This window comes from Chiloscyllium plagiosum, unplaced genomic scaffold, assembly GCF_037043375.1.
Source record: "Chiloscyllium plagiosum isolate Xiang-an unplaced genomic scaffold, Cpla_swu_hap1 HiC_scaffold_34, whole genome shotgun sequence".
NCBI classification, from domain to species: domain Eukaryota; kingdom Metazoa; phylum Chordata; class Chondrichthyes; order Orectolobiformes; family Hemiscylliidae; genus Chiloscyllium; species Chiloscyllium plagiosum.
In genome coordinates, this window is record NW_028270172.1 from 18,449,471 (window position 1) to 18,474,728 (window position 25,258).

At 43.2% G+C, this 25,258-nt stretch overlaps 1 protein-coding gene across 2 annotated transcripts; it reads left to right on the top strand.

The window, feature by feature from the left end:
- The first annotated feature begins 358 nt into the window (after positions 1-358).
- LOC122564471 (leukocyte elastase inhibitor-like) lies at positions 359-24,659 on the top strand. Of its 2 annotated transcripts, none has more exons than XM_043719407.2 (7): positions 359-508; positions 5,838-6,016; positions 11,643-11,780; positions 12,339-12,456; positions 14,375-14,517; positions 21,545-21,709; positions 23,214-24,659. In XM_043719407.2, the coding sequence occupies exons 1-7, from the start codon at positions 472-474 to the stop codon at positions 23,616-23,618; spliced, it is 1,185 nt and encodes a 394-aa protein (XP_043575342.2). In that variant the 5' UTR covers positions 359-471; the 3' UTR covers positions 23,619-24,659. The 2 variants fall into 2 exon arrangements, with proteins under 2 accessions (XP_043575342.2, XP_043575343.2); XM_043719408.2 differs by lacking the exon at positions 359-508 and adding an exon at positions 515-635.
- The last annotated feature ends 599 nt before the right edge of the window (positions 24,660-25,258 follow it).

The window sequence follows — 25,258 nt, forward strand, 5'->3', positions numbered from 1 at the left end:
ACTCTTCAGAGGGTCAGCGCTGACTTGTTGGGCTGAAGGGCCTGTTTCCACATAGGGATTCTATGGTACAGTGCCATGAATACTGGAAATCAAAAAAAGAAATTGTGGAGAGAAACCAGAGTTAACATTTCGGCTCCAGCGACCCTTCCTCAGAACTACACTTTTATATGGTTTTTAATCTAACTCGAAATGTTTGGTTTTGTTTCTGAGTAGGACAGGAAGCTGGTGAAGAATCCCAACACTCGAAATGTTAAACTCTGCTGTCTCAGCCACTGACGCTGCCAGACCGCGCTGAGTTGCGCTGTTTTTGCGCCGAGATCCCGGGTTGAGCGGAACAGGATCAAAAAGGAAACAGCGTAAAGGCCAGCCCTCCTATCCCTCCCACTATCATGTGTCTGGGCTCTCTGCGGACCAGCCTTGTCAGCTCATTGGACTCAATAAAATAGGAGGAACCATAGCGGTGCTGATATTATGCTTGAGTGTTCCTTGTGCTGCCAGTCACACCGCAGTGAGTATGCCTCCTATCAGCTGGTACCTGTACTGTTGCTGTGTTACTGTGGTCATCTGTCAGAGTGCAGTAATAGCGCTGAGTGAACCCGAGCACTGCGCCTCTCCCTGGCTCAGCCGCTACTCGGGTGGGTCTGCTACTCCTCCCCCTGCTGTGCTTCAGACAGGAATACCTTCTGCACTTCGACAGTGCGACTGGGAGGGATAGCGTTCGCCCATTGCAAAGGCCGGTCCTTGTTCGCTGTCTCCCTCGCCAGGAGGGGAGAATGCAGAAACAAGCTAACGCTCTTTCCCGATTATTCCCTCTTCCCCCTTTTTGTTTTTGTTGTGGCCCCGTTATCCCTACACAACTGGATGTGGCTTAAATTATTCTCCCGTATTTCACAGCTCGATCCTAAATCCCGGAGTTGAAATGTTCCATGCGCTGGGGTTTCTCTGGATAGTGAGACCAGGCCTGTGCAATGACTGGTTCGGTAATCTGACCATCATAACTGCTCGGCCTCCCATGCTCTTAAAGCAACATAACCACACCCCAAAGATTACTGGCTGAGTGATTCATCTTTCCTAAATTTCTGAATGTTTCAGTGCCGACTCAATGAGTCGGGATTAGCAAGGAATAATTTAAGTGCTCCTTACTAATTCTCTGGAATTATCTAACGCCTGTACCACCTGTTGATTTGATCTGAAAAGCCATTCCTGAACATTTCTCATGGAAACCTTTAGAAATGCTCATATTTCTATTTAGTAAGCGGTATCCCTCAACCTTAATCAGTCAACCTGCCTTGTTCTGGAATGGTAACCTTCGTTTATTTCCAGTTGGATTCAGTTTTAATTGAGAGTGTCCCTTGTTACATTTATTACTCTGCAAGACCAGAATTAACGTCCTCTCCCATAATTGTGCTTTGTATAAGGAAAGTTGTTTTATTTGCAGTAGTCTGTTATACAAGGGTATAACGGCTTGTGTTCTTAATGATCGCCCACAAAACCACTTTTTGTGTGTGGTTGTGAGACATTTGGAATATTTGATCCCTGATGAAGGGCTTATGTCCAAAACATCGATTCTCCTGCTCCTCCGATGCTGCCTGACCTGTTGTGCTTTTCCAACACCACTCTCTCGACTCTGAGCTCCAGCATTTGCAGTCCTCACTTTCTCCTATATAAAATTCCTGCAATCTTTCCCCAAAATGGTGTCAATTAACTTTGTTGAAAATTGTTTACATCCTAGTCATAAAACTCTAATTAAAGCAGAGAGTAGTGTGTGTGTGGAATGAGCTGCCAGAGGAAGTGGTGGAGTCTGGTACAATTATAACATTTGAAAGGCATCTGGATGGGTAAATGAATAGGAATTATTCGGAGGGATATGGGCCAAATTTGGCAAATGGGACTAGATCACATGGGGATGACTGGTTGGTGCATATGAAGGAAACGGTCCGTTTCTGTGCTGTAAACCTGTTATAGACACTACAGTCAAACCTCAACTAACTAACCTACTTTGAAAACAGTTTCAGAGGAATGGGGGGAAAATAGTGTTGTCAGAATGGTTGAACCTTAATGTTTGTGAATCAGGCATTGTATGAATAATAGTTATATTACACAGTATTAAATTCATTGTAATAATAGTTATATTACACAGTATTAAATTCATTGCAAATCTTGAGTTTGGAACACCCTTGTTGACTTTTTCCTGTAACCATATAGTATTGGTTGGTATATTGTTGTAATACTGACCTTTATACTCAGTTAAGATTCACTGGAATGTACTGTGGTGAGGGCAGACAAAAAAGGGCTTTCAGAAGCCGTTCTTTAAACCCTGTGCTAATTCTGTTGCTGTTGTGTTTTGAAGATTTCTCTGGTGCAGTGGGTATTTTGATATCCAGTGTCTCCTCATATAAATCAGGTCTTCAGTTTATATCTTCAAAAGTATATATGTTGTTAGTATTTGAAATAAGTGGGTCATGCATTCTTAGTCTGCAAGTGCAATTAACTGATTTTACTGACTAATGTTGCTTAGTGACAGGTAAATGCATTAACCCTTTACCCTTGCTGATCCTTTGATTTATGGTCACCAGACTGTTGGATGGAGTGGGATAATAATTTTGTATTTATCTTTCAGTGGAGTCCCAAGCATCTTTGTGGAAGTGTATTCAAATACATTTTGGCACCAGTCCACATACAGTATTAAAACAGGCAGTCAGAAGTAGGATTTGAAGGATAAGGTGTGCCATCAACAATAGGACAATTAAAACTGGAGGTGTGCAGAAATCCAAAGTTTGTATAACTGGGCGGATAATCAATACAAATAATGAGGAGTGACGCAACTGAAGGAATTTTGAAAGTTTTTTCGCAGGACGGTGGGCGGCACGGTGGCACAGTGGTTAGCACTGCTGCCTCGCAGCGCCAGAGACCCGGGTTCAATTCCCGCCTCAGACGACTGACTGTGTGGAGTTTGCACATTCTCCCCGTGTCTGCGTGGGTTTCCTCCGGGTGCTCCGGTTTCCTCCCACACTCCAAAGATGTGCAAGTCAGGTGAATTGGCCATGCTAAATTGCCCGTAGTGTTCGGTAAAGGGGTAAATGTAGGGGTATGGGTGGGTTACGCTTCGGCGGGTCAGTGTGGACTTGTTGGGCCGAAGGGCCTGTTTCCACACTGTAAGTAATCTAATCTAATATGGGTGTCACTGGCTTGGCCGGCATTTATTGCCAATCCTTAATTACACTTGAGAAAGTAATGGTTAGAAGGCAAAGAGGAGGATTTTAACATGGAGGTGCAGTTGGAACAGGACATAAATTATAGTTGAGATCGGCCATTCGGCCCCTCGAGTCCACCGTTCACTTGGACCAAAGTTGATCTGGTTGTCGCCTCCACTCCATTTGCTGCTTGCTGTCTAGAATTCGTGATTCCCTCACTGATTAAAAATACGTCTGTCTCACCCCTGAATATATTTAATAACATAGACATCCTATCCTTGGGTTATAGGATTTCAAAGATTGACAAGCTTTCTACAGCAGAAATGTCCACTCACCTCTATGTTGAATGGTGGAGTCTTTATTCTGAAACTGTGCTGCCAACGTTTAGATATCCCCACGTGGAGAAACATCCTCTCCATGCCTCATTGCCTCTTCCCCCTACAACCCCCAGCTTGTGCTTCTATAAGATCACTTCTCATTCTTCTAACCTCCAGTGTGTACAGGGCCAGCCTGCCAACTCCTCAATCAACCCTTTCTGATTCATTATAAATCAGTGAGCTCTAGGTGTTGGGGCAGTGAAACTGGTTCTGAGGAAAGGTCATTCAACCTGAAACGTTAATGCTGATTTGTCTCCACTGATGCTACCAGACCTGCTGAGCTTTTCCAGCAATTTCTGTTCTTGTTTCTGGGTGATGGGGACTCTGTGTGAGTGAGGATATGAATAGAAGAGTTTTGAGTGAGCTCAAATTTGCTTAGGGTGCAGTCTAGGAGGTTGGACAGAACTGTAATGGAAACTAGAACCTGAGCCAACTGGAATTTTGAACTGTCTTCCTACAAACTGAGTGAAGATTAGCTTGAGTCCAGGGAATTTGCAATTACTCGTTTTCATTGAGGGGCTGCTGGTGTATGCAGAACCAACTCTTTCAGGTTTTAGTGATTTTGTTTTTACTCATTCTGGGTGAAGCAATACACACTGTCAAGGAAATTGTGTTCTGAGAACAGGGGCATGACTTTCTAATCTAATAATTGCATATATCATGAATTTGAAATTACTAAGATATTACATTTGGTGAAATTCCTGGTTTCTCTCTTTGGTTCTGCAATCTGTTGTCACTCCATTATATGCAAAACTGGAACACTGCTCCTGCAATGTTGACCAGCATTCACAACCTTACTGCGTTTCTCATACCCCCAATAAAAATAAACTCTTTGCTCAGATCTTAATCAACATTTCTACTCAGTAAGGGCTATGTGCAAATACCAAGTGTCAATATGTGTTGAGGTTCTACCTGTCCCTGGGGTTGCAGAGGATGGGTCTAACCTTGTTTCTGCAGGTCACTCCAAGGGCAGCACAGTGGTTCGGTGGTTCAGTGGTTAGCACTGCTGCCTCACAGCACCAGAGACCCAGGTTCGATTCCAGCCTCGGGTGACTGTCTGTGTGGAGTTTGCACATTCTCCCCATGTCTGTGTGCAGGTCAGGTGATTTGGCCATGCTAAATTGCCCGTAGTGTTAGATGCATTAGTCAGAGGGAAATGAGTCTGGGTGGGTTACTCTTCGGAGGGGCGGTGTGAACTTGTTGAACTGTAGGGAATCTAATCTAATCTAAAAGTGTTTGGACCGTTCCATGTCACTTGTCCCTCATGGAAACATTTGCAAAGAGAAACACCTTTAACCACATGTCCTTCAGGAAGTAGTCAGCATGCGGTGTCTTTGAATACCCTTTGAGAGAAGGAGAGAGTGGATCCTGTCACATGATTCCCTGGGCAGACTGTCAGACATTTGGCAGAATGGCTTATCACCAGAACATACCATCAAGTGCTAAGACATCGCTTGGCTGTTGGTGAGAAGGGTAGTACCTGCCCGATCCTTCATGCGTGCCCAGTCTCTGTGCGCCACAGCTTGCTGCTCTCGAAGTGGTTGAGCTGGTAACAAGATGGTCACACGTCTCCTTCTGGAATGTGGCCTTGCAAAGAAGGTCTGGAGAGTTTTTGTTGAGGTTCATCCCGAGCAGCTCTGTGACACAGGGCTGAATGGTGTATGAGCTGTTCCATGGGTGCAGTCTGCGCCTGGACAAACATCGTCTGCGCCTGGAGCACCATCAACCCAATGAAAGACACTCTTTGGTCTGCCCAAACTTGCTGGTCTTGCAGTGTAAAGAGCTGACCTCGATCGGCACGTTCCAAGGTCCAGGACGACGTGCTGAGGAATGCACTATAGCTTGGGGCAGTTACTGCCAAGGCGCTGTGGAGAAATGCCACTGCCTGAGGCCTTTCTGTCAAACCATAACCGGTCTGTTCAGTTGTCAGACCCAATCGGTGCCTCAAAATGAGCATAAATAATTAATAAATAATTACCTGCCTAAGTGTCTGCTTTGTATTTTGCAACTGTACAGAAACTCTGAGAAAGGTCAAAATTTCGATGCTTTCCTTGTTTTTTCTCTGCAAAGATTGTACAGATATGGTTTAGAACCTTTGTATGTATTTAAAGATGATTTTTAATGAATAAAACATACTTTTGCAATAAAAAGCTTTCCCCACTCCTTAGCATTCGAGCAAATTTTGACACAGTGTCTTTTCTGACACTGCCTGGTAGGAGAAGCAGAACAAACCACAATTCAATGTTTTTCTTTTCTCCTACTCTAGATATGTCAGGAATGGATCTTCTGAGTACTTCAAATGTCAAGTTCGCTCTTGATCTCTTCAAACAGTTGGATAGAAATGACAAAAATGGCAATATCTTTGTATCTCCACTGAGTATATCAGCTGCTCTGGCTATGGTGTATCTAGGTGGGAAAGGAAACACTGCCACTCAGATGGCCAAGGTGGGTGTATCATGATAATTGCAATATTAAAGGTACGCTTTTATTTATAGAGGATAGAGCAGAAACATACCAGTTGATCCAACCAGACTATGTCAATGTTCATACTGCATTTGAGTAACCTTTGATCTTTCCTCATTTTAATTTATCCTTGTAACCCTTCTATTTCACTTCCTTCAAATGACAGTGTAGCTTTCTCATAAATGCTTTTATATTCATCACTTTGGCCGCTTCTTTTGATAGTGAGTTCCATTTCTCATCACTCTTTGGGGGATGGATTTCATTTTCTGAGTTCCCTTTTGGATTGATGGGTGATTGTGTCTTTAACAGGTGTCTAGTCCTGCTCTTCCCCTCAAACGCCACGTTATCTGTGTGTCCATTCAATCAAAAATTTTTATAATTGTAAATAACTCTTGACAAATCATCCCTCGGCACTCTCCCACCCCAAATAGAAAATCAAGCCAGCCTTTTCCTCCTTTCCTGATATGTTCAACCATACATTTTGACCATGCAATTGCCAATCTTGTCTGTGCCCTCTTTATTTGCCTTTTGGACTTCTAAACTGAACAGACAGGGCATTTAACTATGAAAAGCAAATAGGTACGAGATGCTTAATGTGGCAAATGATCTATCTTTATCACATTGCTCCCTACATTTGCGACTTTGGAAGCAGTTATAGGATTATACAGCACGAGGAGAGGCTGGCTAGTGCCAGCTCTTTAAAAGAGCTACCTTTTAGTGCCACTCCCTAGCACATCCTCGAGAGCCCTTTTACTTTAAAATAATCTATCTATACAACACTCTGCTGTTGAATTTGATTCCATTCCCCTTTCAGACAGTGCGTTTCTGGCTACAATGCACTTGTCTTAAGTTTTTATTTCCATCTCCCTCCTGGTTTTATTGTTTTTTTTTGTCAGTGAAAGAGAAAGTCAGTGGTCTGGTTGTAAGGTGTTGTATTTCAGAAAACCATTAGCCCCATTTAATGGTGAACCTTTACAGTTTTGTTCAACAGAGATGATGATCAGTTGTTCAGATTGATGCGTTCCAATATAAAAATGGTGTGTTTACAAATATGTCAGAAAACTAGCTAAGGCTAAGCTTTTGGGAGAGGGGGAAATAAGAAACAAAGAATGTTCACTCAGTCTAATAGTTTAATTCTGATATAAATTAATTCTGAAGTTGACGAAACCTTCTCCTCTGAACCTGATTGCCAAAAGATCGTTGTAACTGCACTGTACTGACATTGGCTGAAAAATATTTTTTAAAACCCCACAAGAATGGAGAGGGGGAAAAGGTTGCTTTTAAAAATGTAATGTGTTTTAGGATCTTTTGCCAGGCTAAGGCCTTCAGGAAACAGTGGTAATTTTCCAAATATGGGTAATATCAGTGTTCAGATAAACTAATCTACTGAGTTTTGTAATAAAGTAAGATAGGAATTGAGCAAAACTTTACCATGTGACCTATTTGTGCAATGGATTGCATTGACGAAGCTGATTATTCAATAGAAAAAGCTATTTTTTTTAAAAAGCCAGTTTTGTGTGGATGGCTTTTGCTAAAAATGTTTCTTTTTGATCACACAGTTTGAGTTATATTGTAACAAAAACAACTTAATTTTCCATGGTGTGATATGAGGTCTTAAGCCATGACAACAAAAATAGTGCATTTTTTAAAAAAAAGTTTGAGGATTTGCTTTTTATGATTTAAGTTGTAATTTTTAAAAAATATCTAGAGTATTTCCTTAACCTTTAATAACCTGTGAAACTGCCTAACTGGGTTGAATTATTGGAAGATGAACTTCTGTGCAATCAGCAAATGCTGTCATTTGGAATAACAGTAGCTTTTAACACATGATCTAATGTGGGTTTGGCACATAAAATGAAGCAAATGCTTTGTGAGAGTGCCAACTCTGGATTGCAGTTGACAGCATTCTCAAAGCTAAATACAAACGTGTATTCAGCATAATAAGTCCATTGCATTATGTTGTGCAAAAACATAGGCAAATGCTGTCTCCCTATCCGTTGGTTAAATAATGCATTCCATTAATAAATTCCAAATTTGGTATTTGTGTTATTTTCTTGTGTTGCATTTTTTTTTCTTCTGGAAGTAAACAAATGACTAATGATCTGAAATGTATGTTGCTGTCCAGCGAGCTGCTTGGTCTGCTGTTGCAACATAGGCTGTTAATTTGCTGGTTCCTAAGTTTTGTAATTTGTGATGCTACGAAATGTAACCTATTCCCTCGTGTTGCCGATACTCCAGTCAGGACAGACTGATCTTGAGCCCCTGCTGAGCAGTAGCACAACAATGCCTATGGTCCTTTTCTGGTGTCCTGTGTATTCGTGTAAGTAGCAGGAGTAGGACACCTGGCCCATTTATTGCTGTTAAACTTGTGATCAGATTCTCTATTTCCATTTGTAACACTCTCTCTGTTTAACTCCAGGACATCCCAGATGGCCTCCTATCTCAAGGACCGTAATTTCCCAATACAATGATCAACAACGCCCTCCAGCATATCTCCTCCACTTCCCGCTCCTCTGTCCTTGAACCCACCACTCCAACCACAACAAGAATAGAACCTCCCTGGTCCTCGACCTTCTGGCCCACTAATCTCCAGACACAGTGCATTATTCTCCACTATTTCGGCCACCTACAGTCAGACCCCTCCCCACCCCTATCAGCATTCAGCAGAGACCAGTCCCTTGTTAGGTCTAGGTCCCCCAACAACCCACCCTCCACACCTGGAACCTTCCCTTGCTGTCGCAAGAAGTGTAAAACCTGCACCCACACCTGTCCATGCTCACCTCCTTCCAAGACCCCCAAGGATGCTTCCACATCTGGCAGAGATATTCCTGCACATCCAAATACCTCATCTCCTGTGTCCGTTGCTCTCAATGTGGTCTCCTCTAGATTGGGGAGACAGGACGCCAACTCGCAAAACATTTCGGGTAACATCTCTAGGGGTCACTCGCCAAACAATCCCACCGCCCTGTGGCCAAACACTTCAATTCTCCCTCCCACTCCTCCAAGGACATGCAAGTCCTGGGCCTCCTCCACCGCCAAATCCAAGCCACCCAACAACTGGAGGAAGAATGTTTCATCTTGCGCCTTTGGACCTTTCAACCACATGGCATCAACGTTGACTTCATCAGTTTCTTCATCTCCCCTAACCCCAACTCATCCCAGATCCAACCCTCCAACTTGGCACCGCCCTCTTTACCTGTCCATCTTTATTCCCACTTATCCGGTCCACCTTCCCCACTGACCTATCACAATCATCGCCGCACTGCATCTACCTATCTCCTTCCCAGCTACCATCACATTCCTGATGAAGAGCTTATGCCCAAAATGTCGATTCTCCTCCTCGGATGCTGCCTGACCTGCTGTGCTTTTCCAGCACCACACCTTTTGACTCTGATCTCCAGCCTCTGCAGTCCTCACTTTCTCCAAATGCAGTAGGCCAGACTCTTGGGATCTTCTTTACATTTGATCTGTCAACAAGGCTATATTTTTCTTTCCAAAACTGCCCCTGCTTTATCTCCCTCTCCCTGCCACCTGATCGTCACTTTTGTAATGTTCTGTTTAATGACCTTCTGCTACTGCCCTCCTAAGCTACAAGTCATCCAGAATTCAATGTCCGAGTTTCTTGCTCTAAAGCTGATGTTGCTTCCTTACTCTGCTAGCTCTGCGAATTTAGTTTGATTTTCCCCTCTACAAATTGCTTTGCGTTGAGCCCTCCATGCATTCAATTTCTTCTCCCAAGGTGTTTTTTCTGTCAACCACGGTTTCATTAGTGACTTGTTTCCCTCCCTCAGTAAGTCTCTCCATCTGGCCAGTTAGGTCACAGATCAGCCATGATCTCATTGAATAGGCCCGAGGGGCTGAATGGTCTATTTCTGTTCTTGTGCTGCCAAACTCCCACCAAGTTTGAGTCTGTAGGCCCTGAGTACATGTCATAAATTTGTTTTTGGGTGAAATCTTCCCAGGTCCTAAATGACATAGACCGTGGTGAGAAATCGAGTGAGGTATTGAGTGAGACCCTTCTCAATGTCAAGACCAAAGTGTCACATTCTTCAACCGATTCCTGCATGCTCCCCCTGTCCATGGACTTTGGCTTCACCACCCTGTCTGCATTATCATGGCTCATCTCCAGTACGTTGAAAGTATGGTTGCACACTTTAGTGCTGCACTTCTGAGAGCAAAGGCACGTTTCATTGGAATATGCTGCCAGGAAATTATACCCATTAGGGGCCGACATCCATCGAGCTCATGGACTGGACCTGGCTGTGCCTCCTTGTCCACTCATTTGGCACCTATCTGAGTGCAGACAGCATTTCTGCCTTGCGTTGTTATGCACTTTATTGTTTTCACCCTCAGACAGAGTTCAGAGCTCACAGTGCAGCCTGGGTTCCATTCCTGAGTCCATTCACAAGTTGAATTGTATGCATGTTGGAACATGATGCTTATCAATCTAAGGCAGTTGTTTGTAATCACAGGAAATACTTGTATGTTTGGTCTTTAAAGTGATACTCATGTGTGGGATACCATTTGTAAGTATGAGTATTTGTAAGTCGGGATGGTTTGTAAATTGGGGATTCCCTGAACTTTGGCTCTGCCTTGCCCTTTGGTGCTTGACACAAAGCAGTTCTGATTGTCACGGTCGTCAACAGTGATCAGTCTAGGGGTGGCACATGTTACTGTGTACTATGTCATCTTACACCTGCATTGTGTGCCCGCAGTGTACATGACTCTGATCTCTAGCATCTGCAGTCCTCACTTTCTCTCTTGATAAAGCCATGCTGACTCAGCCCTATTTTACTATGCACTTCCAAATACTCTGCAATCTCATACTCACTCAATAAAGGACTCTAAATCTGACCAACGATAAGAGTTCAGGCTAGCTAGCTATAAGTTCCCGTCCTCTGCCTCCCTTTTTTCTTAAACAGGGGTATTACATTAGCCATTTCCCAGTCCTCTGGAACCCCCATTGACTAGGATGGTCCCTGAAATGCCTCCATCTGGTCCAGGTGATTTAACCACCTTCAGACCTTTTAGTTTCCCCAACAAATTCTCTTAGCGAAGGACAGTACACTCACCTCTAGCCCCTGACTCTCTTGAATTTTTAGTATGCTACTGATGTCTTCCTCCATGAAGACTGATGCAAAGTATCCAGTTCCTCTGCCATTTTTTTGTTTCCCATTGCTGCTTCTTAAGCCTCATGTTCCAGCAGTCCACCGTCCATCCTTGCCCCTCTATTACCTTTTCCTATGGCCAAAAACACACTTTCAGTCAGCTTTTGGTGAGCAAGATCATGTGATATTGCAATACTTCCTGTTACATTAGCAAAACTCTCAAATTCAGATTTAACTATACTTAATATAACATAAACCTTGTGATATGCAGGCCATTTGTGTAAACCAATTGGCAGAATAATGAACATATCTACATATCAAAATGAAATGATGCAGAAGTTGTTTGTTAAACAAGAAACCAGTTGGTGCCAATTTGGTGTTCTTTTAGAACAGTTTCTCAAAAATAGCTGGTCTGGTTTCCCCAGTTTAGAACTGGAATTCTCTACTTAAAATGTCTCTAAACGGTTTTTGTTGCATCTCTCTCTCTTGCTCTCTTTCAGGTGCTTGGTTTTGATAAAGTACACGACCTTCATTCTGAATTTAAGAAACTTCAAGCTGCAATCAACAAGCCTAATGAAAACTACGTGTTGAAGCTAGCCAATCGCCTCTATGGGGAGAAGAGCTACAACTTTCTCTCGGTAAACTGGTTGTGGTAAATCTCTGCTGGTGCATCAAGTCTGATCAGATAGAATTGCACAGCCCAACAAAATACTAAGGGAAGGAGTTTTTATTTTCAATGAGCTGATCACGACAGTGCCATTGGGAGTCATGCATTTGCTTTTTAGTCCTTGGTCTTTGCAAAGGAAAGTCAAGTCAAGTTCTTGATTCTGATTTATTGTCTTGTTGAAAATTGGCTGTGAATGGACGTGTAATGTTGGCTTTTCCTTAGCATGGTCAAATAGCCTGCTCTGCTTTGGTTGACTTTTCTCTGCATTGTGTCTCCCTTGGATGTTTGGTATTCTTTTGTGTTATCTTGATTAACGATATTACTGATGGTTCATGTACCTCTTTTTCAGCAGTTTTAAAATGCTGCTGTCACTTTAGTTTGCCGATGGTGGAAATGTATTTGTCCATCTCCTTCCCTTGGTCCACCCTCCCCTAAAACTCTGTTACTCTGTTCCACTTGTAAAATTAACATTTTTATTGTGGAATATTAGGAAACTAGGTTATCTTTGTGTTGCCTGTTAATCCTTTAGAATTTCCTTGCATCTACTCTGAAATATTACGAGGCAGAATTAGCTGCAGTGGATTTTGCTAAGGCAGCTGAAGAAGTCAGAAAACAGATCAACTCCTGGACTGAAACACAAACTGAAGGCAAGTGCTGCTGGGTAATTGATCTATTTGAAGAAATGCAAAGTCTTTCCAGTTCTAGCTTGCCACTTTGCTTCCCCATGTTAACGTATCGGACTGTTTTCTTATAATCAGCACTGGATAAACAGGAATCTCCTTCATTTTTAAATAGAGGGAAGACTAAACCATAGTGTTTTGGTCCCTGCTCCAAACTCCCTTCCCTTGCTACCATATAGCCCTTGAGTCTGCTCTGTCATTCATTAGGATAATTTATGATCTGATTGTAGCCTTTATTGCATGTTCCTATCTACCTTTTCTACTCCCTCATGCCCTCCCCACCAACCAAATCATCATCAATCATAAATCTCTCTAACTTTGCTTTGAATAAATTCAATGACTCAGCTATCACTCCTGGTTTTCTTTGTTAAATTCATTCAACTGTCTGCAATTTAAACCAGGCTGTTTTTAAACTTGCCGCCACATTTTGACCTGGGATGAGCTTCTGACCATATTTGGAATTGTTGCTAAGACCGGCTGATTTCCAACTCCATAACTTCACCTATGTCTCAGTTCACTTGTTAAAACTCTTGTTTAAGCTTTTGTTGCTTCCAGACCTGACTCTGCCAACACATATCATATGTTTGTAAACCTGAGGACGTCCATAACTTGCATCCAGTTCCCCTATTGTCCAGGTTCTTGCTCATTTACATTGCTTGACTGGAAGCCGATCTTGGTTTTTAAAAGAATTCTTATCCTCTTTTTTTCTCTCTCTTCAAAACCTTCCATGATCTTATCTTGATATACCCCTATAACCCTCCTGCCTCTCTCACTCCCCTGAAAGATCTGTGCTTCTCTGATTCTGGTCTCTTGAATGTTAGAACATAGAACATAGAAGAATACAGCGCAGTACAGGCCCTTTGGCCCTCGATGTTGCGCCGATCCAAGCCCACCTAACCTATACTAACCCACTATCCTCCATATACCTATCCAATGCCCGCTTAAATGCCCATAAAGAGGGAGAGTCCACCACTGCTACTGGCAGGGCATTCCATGAACTTATGACTCGCTGAGTGAAGAACCTACCCCTAACTTCAGTCCTATATCTACCACCCCTTAATTTAAAGCTATGCCCCCTTGTAATACCCGACTCCATACGCGGGAAAAGGTTCACACTGTCAACCCTATCTAACCCCCTAATCATCTTGTACACCTCAATCAAGTCACCCCTAAACCTTCTTTTCTCTAATGAAAACAGCCCCAAGTGTCTCAGTCTTTCCTCATATGATCTTCCTTCCATACCAGGCAACATCCTGGTAAACCTCCTCTGCACCCGTTCCAGTGCCCCACATCCTTCTTATAGTATGGCGACCAAAACTGCACACAATATTCCAGATGCGGCCGCACCAGAGTCTTATACAACTGCATCATGACCTCAGGACTCCGGAACTCAATTCCTCTACCAATAAAAGCCAGAAATCTGTTACTGATCTGAATCACTCCAATGGTGGTTGTGCCTCAGTTGCTTGGGATCGCAACTCTGGAAAAGCCCCTCCACACCTCATTCCTCTTTTTTTTTGAAAAGCATTCCTTCAAATCGATCTCATTATCAATGACCTAATATCATCTTATGTGGCGTAGAATCACATTTTGTTTTGTTTCTCTGAAACCCCTTGTTACTGTGTTATATGAACAGTCGTAGTGGTGATAGATAATTTGGTTAATGCTTCCCAAAAAGGTCCCTTTGACCTATAGTCCCAGCCACCATTGGATGGCATCAGCTGGAAATGTCAAGTGTCTAGCTTCAAGAAGTCCAGTCACTAAGCTCTACACTTTGTTGGTCAGATGATATAAGATTGCCACTTCTTGTGGACTTGAATTTCTTTTTGTTTTTTTCATTTGATCTTTCACCTGTAAGTGCATTTGTTTTTCCGTTATCCTCCAGGCAAGATCAGGAATTTGTTAAGCGAAGGCACTGTGGACAGTTTGACGAAGCTTGTCCTTGTGAATGCCATTTATTTTAAAGGGAACTGGGAACGAAAATTTGAAGAAAAAAACACACAAGAGGGACAATTCCGAATAAGCCAGGTAAAATAGGGCAGAAAATCTGAACAGTGGCTTATCCACTGCTTGATGAGCAAAAACTCGGAATTGTAAGCCCAGAAGCATGTTGCTCTTCTGAGTATAATTAAGTTCCCATGATTGGTGTAAAATATACATAATTATATTTGTCATCCTTAGCTGGGCCAATATGAACAAAACTTTATTTAAAGATAGATTTAGAGTTAAAGATAGATAAAGAGTTAGATTTTTGGAATGAACGGTTTAGCAGCTGGCAGTGTGATGGAATGATTGGATTTTCAGTCCTCCTGCATTACGCTGTTGCACGGAGAAAGTGAGGACTGCAGATGCCTGAGATCAGAGATGAGAGTATGGTGTTGGAAAAGCGCATCAGGTCAGGCAGCACCGGAAGAGCAGGAGAAATGATGTTTCGGGCATAAGCCCTTCATCAGGAATCAGGGCTCATGCCCGAAACATCGATTTTCCTGCTCCTCGGATGCTTTTCCAGCACCACACTCTTTACACTGTTCCAAACCCATCTAACTTTCCTCATTGCCATTCGTATTTGATGTGAGTTCCTGGCTTTTTTAGTATTCTCTCTCTGATTTGAGCTAATCCAAGATTCTGCTACCTGCATGCCATCTCTCCCTAAATCATTTACCCAACGCCGCGTGCTTGCTAACCCCACATTTGCCCCTGTTCCAGCTATGCCCTTAGGTTGAAAAAGAGTTTGCAAATCATTCTGTGGCCTCACCCCTTTTCTCCACACCCCCCATCCAACAGCCTACCACCTTTCAAAATTTGTGCTCCTTTAAATTTGGCCTCTTTGTGCATCCCAAGCTTTCATTGTTCTCCAGTTGAGTATAACTCAGCACCATTGACATCCACATTTTATCCCTGACTCATTTAAATATGTCCACAAATTGGAATGAAGTAGCTAGTGGTGCCTGTGTGGAATCTTGTATTCGCCACATGTTGATTTAATGATTTCGATAGCATAATATAGAGTTGGAGTTTACACTTCTCTTAACAATAAGTCTGTATACTAACTAGGGGCATTGAGTATAAGGATGGGCAAGTTATGCTTCGGCTATATAGAACTTTAGTTGGACCACACTTGTACACAATATTCCACTCTGGTCACCACACCAGAAGGATGTAGATGCTTTGGAGAGGTACAGAAAAGGTTTAGATTAGATTAGATTACTTTCCGTGTGGAAACAGGCCCTTCGGCCCAACAAGTTTACCAGGATGTTACCTGGTATGGGGAATTTCAGCTATGAGGAATGGTTGGATAGACTGGGTTTGTTTTCAAGGGCCAGGCAAAAGTGAGGGCTGCAGATGCTGGAGATCAGAGTCAAGAGTAGAGTGGTGCTTGAAAAGCACAACAGGTCACGCAGCATCCGAGGACCAGGAAAATCAACATTTCGGGCAAAAGCTCTTCATCAAGAATGAGGTTGGGAGCCTAGTGGGTCAAGAGATAAATGGGGTGGGGCTGGGGGAAGGTAGCTGAGTCTGTAATAGGTGGATGGAGGTGGGGGTGAAGGTGATAGGTCGGAGAGGAGGATGGAGCAGATAGGTGGGAAGGAAGATTGACAGAAGGACAGGTCGTGAGGGTGGTGCTGAGCTGGAAAGGTTGGAACTGGGGTAAGGTGGCAGGGAGTGGGGGAAGGGGAAATGAGAAAACTGGTGGAGTCCACATTGATGCCCTGGGGTTGAAGGATCCAAAGGCGGAAGATGAGGCCGCCTTCCTCCAGGTGCTGGATGGTAAAGGAGTGGCGGTGGAGGAGGCACAGAACCTGCATGTGCTCGGCAGAGTGGGAGGGGGAGTTGAAATGTTCAGCCACAGGGCGGTGGGGTTGATTGGTGTGGGTGTCCTGGAGATGTTCTCTGAAGCATCCTGCTTGTAGGTATCCAGTCTCACCAATGTAGAGGAAACCGCATCAGGAACAATGGATACAATAAATAACATGTGTGGAAGTGCAGGTGAAACTTTGATGGGTGTGGAAGGCTTCTTTGGGGCCTTGGAAGGGGGGGGGGCGGTGGAGAGAGGAGGTGTGGGTGCAGGTTTTGCAATTCCTTTATGGTCTTTATGGATTTATTTGGGTTTGTTTTCACTGGAACACAGGAGGTTGAGGGGCAACCTGATAAAAGCTTATAAGATTGTGAATAGCATGGATAAAGTGGAAAGTATGAGGCTTTTTCCCAGGGTGGAGGGCTCAATTACTAGGGGACCACAGGTTCAAGGTGTGAGGGGCAGAATTTAAAAGAGATATGTGAGACATGTTTTTCGCACAATGGATGCTGAGTGCCTAGAACGTGTTGTCAGATGGAAGGTGGAAGCCAACCCAGTAGCAGCATTCAAGAAGCACCTGGATGAATACATGAATAGGAAGGGAATAGAGGGATATGGATCCTGTAAGTGAAGACAGTTTTAGTATGGAAGGGCAAAATGTGTTGGCGCAGGGTCGGAAGGCTGAAGGGCTTGTTCCTGTGCTGTATTGTTCTTTGTTCTAGAATAAATGGGGATCATAAAATGACGGATCAAATTAAATTGGCAGAATGGCGGTAGATGGATTTGTACACAAGTGAGATCATCCATCTTGAACCAAAAAACGAGTACATTTTGAAATGCGGAGAACTTAGGAATAGTGGAGATATATAAAATGTTGGTCCTTGAATTGTAATGGACAAGCACAGAAAAATCTAGAGTAATAGAATGTAGATCCTTGTTCTAGCTTTAAGTTGGTCTGAACTTTGATTTTTTTAAAAAAATCTCAAAATAAATGAATTAAAGGCACAAATAGATATTATAGCCATTAGGGAGACATGAGTACAAGGAAATCAAAGCTAAATATTTAGGTATAAGTGACCTTTCAAAAGGACAGACAAGCAGGAAGACAAGTGTGATGGGATGGCTTTGTTAGTAAGCAATAGAATTAGTAGACTGGCAGAAATGATCTTGGGAATGAAATGTAGAAACCATATGGCTGGAGTTAACTAGTAACAAGGGGAAGGAATCACTGATGAAGGGCCTATGGCCTACATTCCTGATGGGCTTATGCCTGAAACAGAGTCTCCTGCTCCTTGGATACTGCCTGACCAGCTGCGCTTTACCAGCACCACACTTTTGACTCTGATCTCCAGCATCTGCAGTCCTTACTTTCTCCTACTTAAGATAAGAGCCCATGTGTTGGAGGTGCATGTTATAACAAATGGAGGATTCACTATATATAATAGAAAGCAGAGTTGGGATAAAGGTGGCATTTTCAGGATGGCAACATGAAAGTAGTGAAGCACCACAGGTATCAGTATTGAGGATTGATTAATGTTTTAGATGGGGAAAGTAAGTGGACCATCACCAAATTTGCAGATGACAAAATTAGGTAAGAAGGTAAGTGGCGAGGATTATATGAGTCTACAAAGGGATATAGGCCCGTTAAGCGAGTGGGCAAAAACTTGATAAATGGAATATAATGTGGGAAAATGTGAGATTTCGAACTTTGGCAAAAGAATAGAAGAGATGAATATTGTTTACGTGGGGAAAACCTGCAGAAATCTGTGGTAATAGTCACATGACCCATCACATGACTGTTCCCACATGCATTTCCCAGAGACCGAGACAATCACCATCCCCACTCCCAACTCCAGCTCTACACCAGGCTCCAGCCCCAAGTCTTGCCGGGTATTTATCATTTCCCCTGACATCTCCCTCACGGAGGACAGTCAGTCCTCAGGAAGGAGCTTGCTTTCATTCCACTATGCACACATCAACAAATTTTGCACACATTTAGATGTTGAACACTTTTTTTCCACCATCTCCACCTCCGTGCCTACTACTTCAAACATGAATCCCACCCACCCTCCAAAGACCCCTCCTTCTGCCTCCAACAAACTCCATCCTACTGGACACCCCATCCTGGCCTCCTACCCTTCTCCCCTCCCTTGACCTCTGCATCTCTAACTGCCGTCCGGAGATCACTCACCTGAATCTCTCCAACCTCCTCCCCATCCAAGTGTCCCTCTGCTCCTTCCACTCCAACCCCAGTTTCACCATCAAATATCCTGACAAGGGCGTCGCAGTGGTAGTTTGGTGCACCGACCTCTACCTCAAGGAAGCCACATACCAACTCACCGACACCTTCTCCTACCGTCCCCTCAATCACAATCTGACCTCTCATCAGCAAACCATTATCTCCAAAACCATCCACAGTCGCATCAGCTCGGAAAATCTCCCATCCACAGCCTCCAACCTCAGTTCCCCAACCTCACACTGCCTGTTTCTATCTTTTCCCCAAAATTCATAAACCTGACTGCCCCAGTCAGCCAATCGTCTCTGCCTGCCCCTATCCCACTGAACTTCTCTCCTCTTTTCACAATTCTGTCTTGTCGCCTTTGGTCCAGAAAGTCCCCACCTACATTTGGGACACCACCCACCCCATTGATCTTTTCCATAACTTTCGGTTCCATGGCTTCCAATAGTTCATCTTCACCGTGGACATCAAGTCTCTCTACACCTGTATCCCCCATGAAGAAGGCCTCAAGGTCTTCAATTTCTTCCTCTCCCACAGACACAACTAGTTCCCCTGCACTGACACCATCATTCGATTAGCAGAACTGGTCCTCCCCCTGAACAACTTTTCCTTTTCAATGCTCCCACTTCCTACCGACCAAAGGGGTGGCTTTGGGTATCTGCGTGGGTCTGAGCTATGCCTGCTTCTTTGTAGGATAAGTGGAAGAGTCCCTCTTCTGCAGCTACACTGGCATCATCCCTCACCTTTTCCTCTGCTACATCAATGTGGGCGGCACGGTGGCACAGTGGTCAGCACTGCTGCCTCACAGCGCCAGAGTCTCGGGTTCAATTCCCGCCTCAGGCGACTGACTGTGTGGAGTTTGCACGTTCTCCCCGTGTCTGCGTGGGTTTCCTCCGGGTGCTCCGGTTTCCTCCCACAGTCCAAAGAGGTGCAGGTCAGGTGAATTGGCCATGCTAAATTGCCCGTAGTGTTAGGTAAGGAGTAAATGTAGGGGTATGGGTGGGTTGCGCTTCGGCGGGGCAGTGTGGACTTGTTGGGCCGAAGGGCCTGTTTCAACACTGTAAGTATTCTAATCTAATCTAATCAATGATTGTATCGGCACTGCCTCGTGCTCCCATGAGAAGCTTGAACAGATCATTCACCACACCAACGCCTTCCACCCTGACCTCAAACACACCTGGTCCATCTCTGACTACCCCCTCCCCTTTTTTTTTTTGGGTCCATTTTGTGTGCATCACCGGCAACCAACTCAGCACCGACATCTATTATAAACCCACCAACTCCCACAGCTACCTCGATAACACCCCCCCACCCCCCCTCCCAGTAGTCCCAATTCCTCTGCCTCTGCCTTATCTGCTCCCAGGATGAGCTGTTCCACTCCAAGACATCCCAGATGTCCTCCTACTTCAATGACTGCAATTTTCCCTCCTACATTATCAACAATACCCTCAACTGCATCCCCTCCATTTCCCACGCCTCTGCTCTCTAGAAAAACCCCTCGACCACAAGAAGGATAGAGTCCCCGATCCTCTCATTCCACCCCATTCATCTCCAAGTCCAACGCATCATTCTCCTCCACTTCTACCACTTGACATTTCCCTCCCAACCTCTAATCCGAGTTTCGCAGGGACCGTTCCCTCCATGACTCCCTTGTTAGGTCCACACTCCTCACCAACCTCTCCTCCACTTGGTACCTTCTCTTGTGGTCACAGGAGGTGCAAAACCTCCTCCAACACCTCCCCACTCGCCTCCATCCAAGGCCTCAAAGAATCATTCCAAGTCTGGCAAAGATCCACTTGCATTTCTTTGAACCTGATTTATTGCATCCACTGCTCCTGATGTGATGCCCTATTTATCAGGGAGTCCGAGCGCAAACCCATGGAACAGTTCAGGAAACACTCATTTTCATACACTCCAATTGACCTCACCTTCCAGTTGCCATCCATTTCAACCTTCTTGATGACATGTCCATCTTGGTCTCCTCCAATGTCAACACAAGGTCACACGCAAACTGGAGGAAGAACATCTCATGTTCTGCCACAGGAGCTTACAACCATACGGTCTTAACATAGAATTCACCAGCTTCCAAATCTGCCACCTCATCCCAGGCCCAGCCTTCCTTCTCTGCCCCACCTCCTTGACCTGACCATATCCGTCCATCTTCCTTCCCACCTATCTGCTCCACCCTTCCCACTGACTAATCACAACCACCCCTTAACTGCATCCACTAATCACCATCCCACCCACCTTTCTCCCAGCAGCACCACCCTCCCTCTATTTATTTCACAAGCCCCTACTCCCTCCCTCAGTCCTGATGAAAGGTTTTGTCCTGAAACATTGACTCCCTTTGCTCCTCTGATGCTGCTTGACCTGCTGAGCTTTTCCAGCTCCACTCTCAATCACAGTAAGGTACTGCTGCCTCACAGCGCCAGGGACCTGGGGTGGATTCCAGCCTCGGGTGACTGTGTGGTGTTTGCACATTCTCCCCATGTCTGCGTGGGTTTCTTCCCACAATCCAAAGATGTGCAGGCCAGGTGAATTGGCTGTGCTAAATTGCCCATAATGTTCAAGGATGTACAGGTTAAGTGGATTAGTTAGGGGTAAATGTCAAGTAGTAGGGGAATGGATCTAGGTGGGTTATTCTTCGGAGAGAGGTTGTTTGGCCATATGGCCTATTTCCACACTGTAGGGATTCTAAGTTTTCTATCCACATTGTGTGCTCTCTTCAAGACTGACACATGGCCCTACATTTGTAAAGGGAGCATTTTGTTTGAGTGTGGCCTGTTTGATCCTGAAACTCCCAATTGCTGTGAACTTGTGCAACTTCAGATGAAACAGTGATTGTGTGTGTCATATACCACGCTGACATTGAGAAGTGGTTAATGTCAGAAAGCTCTCTGAACAGATTGTTGCTTTGTGAAAGGAAGCTTCAGTTTGAAACCTCCTGACCTTGGAATTATTTTCCATTTTGGATAAATTTGTGTTCTGTCGTTTCACTAATAGTCTCTATTTACTTGCAGAATGAAACAAAACCGGTGCAAATGATGTGGCAAAAAGCCAAGTTTAATATGGCATACATTCAAGAATTTAAAATCAAGATACTTGAGCTCCCCTATGTTCAGAATGAACTGAGCATGATCATCCTGTTGCCAGATATTGATGACAACTTCAGTGAGCTGGAAAAAGTAAGTTGCAAGTTTTAACATGAAACATTGCTTCAGTTTATTCCAAGGAAACCAAACTATTGAGAAGGGGTAGGGAAAATGGATCATTCAGCATGTCTCAACCAAAAATGAATCCAAACAATGAATATCAATTTCATGAATGGGAGTAAAATTCAGTCGAAGAATCTATTGGAGAAACTCAGCCAGTCTGGCAGTATCAGTGGTGAAAGAAACAGTCAACCTATCAAGTCCAGTTAGTTCCAAAGAAGTCAAATCAAACTCCAAATGCGCTGTCCACAGATGCGGCCAGACCTACTGTGTCTTTCCAGCATTGCTGTGCTTTTGTGTCAGATTTCCAGATCCGTAGTATTTTGCTTTTTATTAAAGGAATCTATTCAAGTGGTTTACAATTGAATTTAATGCGTGTTGGCTGAATTATTTGGAAAAAGGGAAGCTTGACTTTGCAGCCAGTGAGCATGCATTAAAATCGATCCAGCATTTGGACAGATTGCTAACTCCTTTCGGTATGAACAAGCCTAACGTTTCATAATCCAAGGGCAGAGTTTCGCCAGTTTTCTTGAGCAGCATTTTTCCAACAAACAATAAGTAAGTGGCCAACCAGCTATCAAAATATCTTTTTGTATCTGAAGCATTCAGATTCAATGCATTGGGAATAATTCATGAGTATAAAATCTCTGATGTTTTATTGTACTCCAATGTATTAAATTCTGGTTGTCATGTTATACAATGGATATGCAGGAATGGAGAGGGTGGGGAGGAGATTTCCAAGGAATCTACCAGACATGCATGAGTGTACATATCAAGAAATCATTGATATGATTTTTTTTCCCAGGGGTTGAGTTGGAGTAAGAGGTGAAGGGAGAAGCTAAAGGGTGGCCTATTGGCTGTCTTTAAAGTTATGGAAGTTTTTTATAGAGTGAGTAAACGGAGAATATTCCCTCTTGTTGGGAAGGTCATAACTAGAAGCCAATGATATAAGACAGTTGGCAAGAAATCCTATCAGGAATTTAGCAGAAACTTCACCTAAGGACTGGTGAGAATCTAGAACTTGTCAGCGCAGGGAGTAGTTGAAATGAACGTTACAGTGCATTTGAGGGATGATCATTTGATTGGGGGCTGTGGTTATCAAGGTAAATTTTGGGTGAGGAGAGACAGAGGAGCTTTTGCAAATGCATATATTTAAAGAAAATAATTGAAGCATCAATCACGTAGCCATGAAATCAGACAACTACTTGATGGAATCTGAAGTTCCAGGTTCCACTAATTTTAAAAATGTTTATCTCTCCCAATTTGTTCTTGTGTTTTCCCACCTTACTTCTATTTTATGCACTGATTTAAATCCTCACAGGTAAGGTTACAGAAGACCAGCACCAAAGACAGATATGTGGTGTAGCTATGAATATTAGTCAGTAGGGGCATTGTGTTCTAAATATTCTGTATAAAGATTGACACTGATAAATCTTTTAATATTTAGATTTATTTTTTTGTTTTGTTTTGTTTTTAGCTTCAGAGTCAACTCACTTTTGATAATCTGATGGATTGGACCAACCCAGAAAACATGAGTAATATGGAAGTTAAAGTCGTGTTGCCAAAATTCAAGCTCGAGGAGCAATATGATCTTAAAGCAACACTCACTGAAATGGGAATGCTAGATGCTTTCAGTGATTCACATGCTAACTTCTCTGGGATGACTGAGAAAAATGATCTGGTTTTGTCAAAGGTTGTTCATAAAGCTTTTGTCGAAGTTAATGAAGAGGGCACGGAGGCTGCTGCTGCGACTGCAGCTGTCTTTCTGTTGCGCTGTGCAGTGATTACATTCGAGTTTGTGGCTGACCACCCGTTCCTGTTCTTCATCAGGCACAACAAAACACGCAGTATTTTGTTCTTTGGAAGGCTCTCCTCACCTTAAAACCCCCAAACCGCAGCTATTGCCATTCAACACTGCTCAGATTGGTTTGATAATGTCCATGCAAGTGGTTTTCCTAATGGGGAAAACTGAAGCTTTGGACAATCTAGAGATCCGTAAGAGAGTGCAGTTTAATGGCAGTTGAGAGAGATGGAATAGGACACAATAAAATGTATTGATTTTTAATTAAATGTACGTAGTTTAAAAATGCTTCTGCAGCTAAATTGAAATAGTGGAAATAGTTCTTACTTGAGAGGTTAGTTTGCAAATCACGCTTCCTTACCGAAACTGACGATAGGTTGATGGTAGTGAAGGAGATAGGGTTCTAAATTAAAAGCTTTTTGTCAACTATTTGTCTGGGCATTTTGGAACAAAAGAACCCTTTTTCTTTTCGATCTTTGTGACGTAACAAGAGAACTGAAGTTGGGGAGTTGACTTTAATTTTAACCTTGTTGCCCCATCTGTTTTAATCCTGAAGTAATAATAGTGCCTTCATTCATACAGGCAGATCATACACTCTCTCTCGATCACACCCAAACGCCATTACAGTAGTTAAGGAGTTTGGAAATGATTTAACTTCTTACTTCACTATCTGAAGTTTGCTTCAAATTCAGCTCAGTTTGTGAATCAGTTTATAAGTTACCTATTTAGTAGCACAGTTTAGACCTACATCCCCATATCCTACTTGCTGTAATAAACACAAATTGTTAGCTGGGTTGATCTTTCTAATCCTTCAGCTACCTTGTAAACTTCTAAGAATGTGTGATTATTTCTGTGCAGACATTTTTTTAAAAATTCCAAAAATCGGAGTGCTTCGCGTTTTGAATTACTTTTGATGTGCCGTGTGTGAATGTAAGGGAATGAAGTTTCACGGGAAGGAGCATTTAAAGTTCTGAAGAAAATCATTCTGAAGTTCAGACCAAAATATGTAATGTTATTGCTCTATACAATGTCTTTAAGCTTTAACTTGTATATTGGAGACTGCACTTTTTAAAATATCTCTGATGCAGTGCAATGATGTCAAATAAAATGTTTTGGACTTTCTCGTGCTTTCTTCAGTTTGTTCACAGCTGTGCGATGTAGGTAAACCAATGGAAGTAAACATCAGATACTTCTTAAAAGGCTTTTCTTTTAAACAAGGAGGTCACTATTTTTGTTTGTACACTCGTTATTACTTTTGGACCACCTTTTGCTTTAAGTGTTTGGATCGGTATCGTTAATTTCATTCACCAACCTGAAATTTATAAAATGGATGGTAGCTCACACGTAAGGCAGAGAAAATGCTGATGTTATCATTCACCATACAGAGTGCAAGTAGGAACAGTCACTTGGTTTGCAATTCAAGGGACATTAGTAGTTAATGCAGTTGGAACGTTTTCCAAACTGAATCTGGAGATCCCCTCCCCTTGCTGTGGATAGTAGCATGTATCAGAAAAGACCAAAGTAAATCCGTTGTGAGCTGCAAAACATTTTGCACTGGTTTTGGGAAAAGTGGGTGTCTATTTTAGAGATTGAATAATGAGACAAAATTGGGGTTGGCAGTAATCGTGGAAAAGTAACAAATACTGTTCAGTTCTTAAACTACAAGTAGCCTGCAAAAGAAATGTCTCATTTTTGGTCTTTTGAAATAGCAAAAGCTTGCA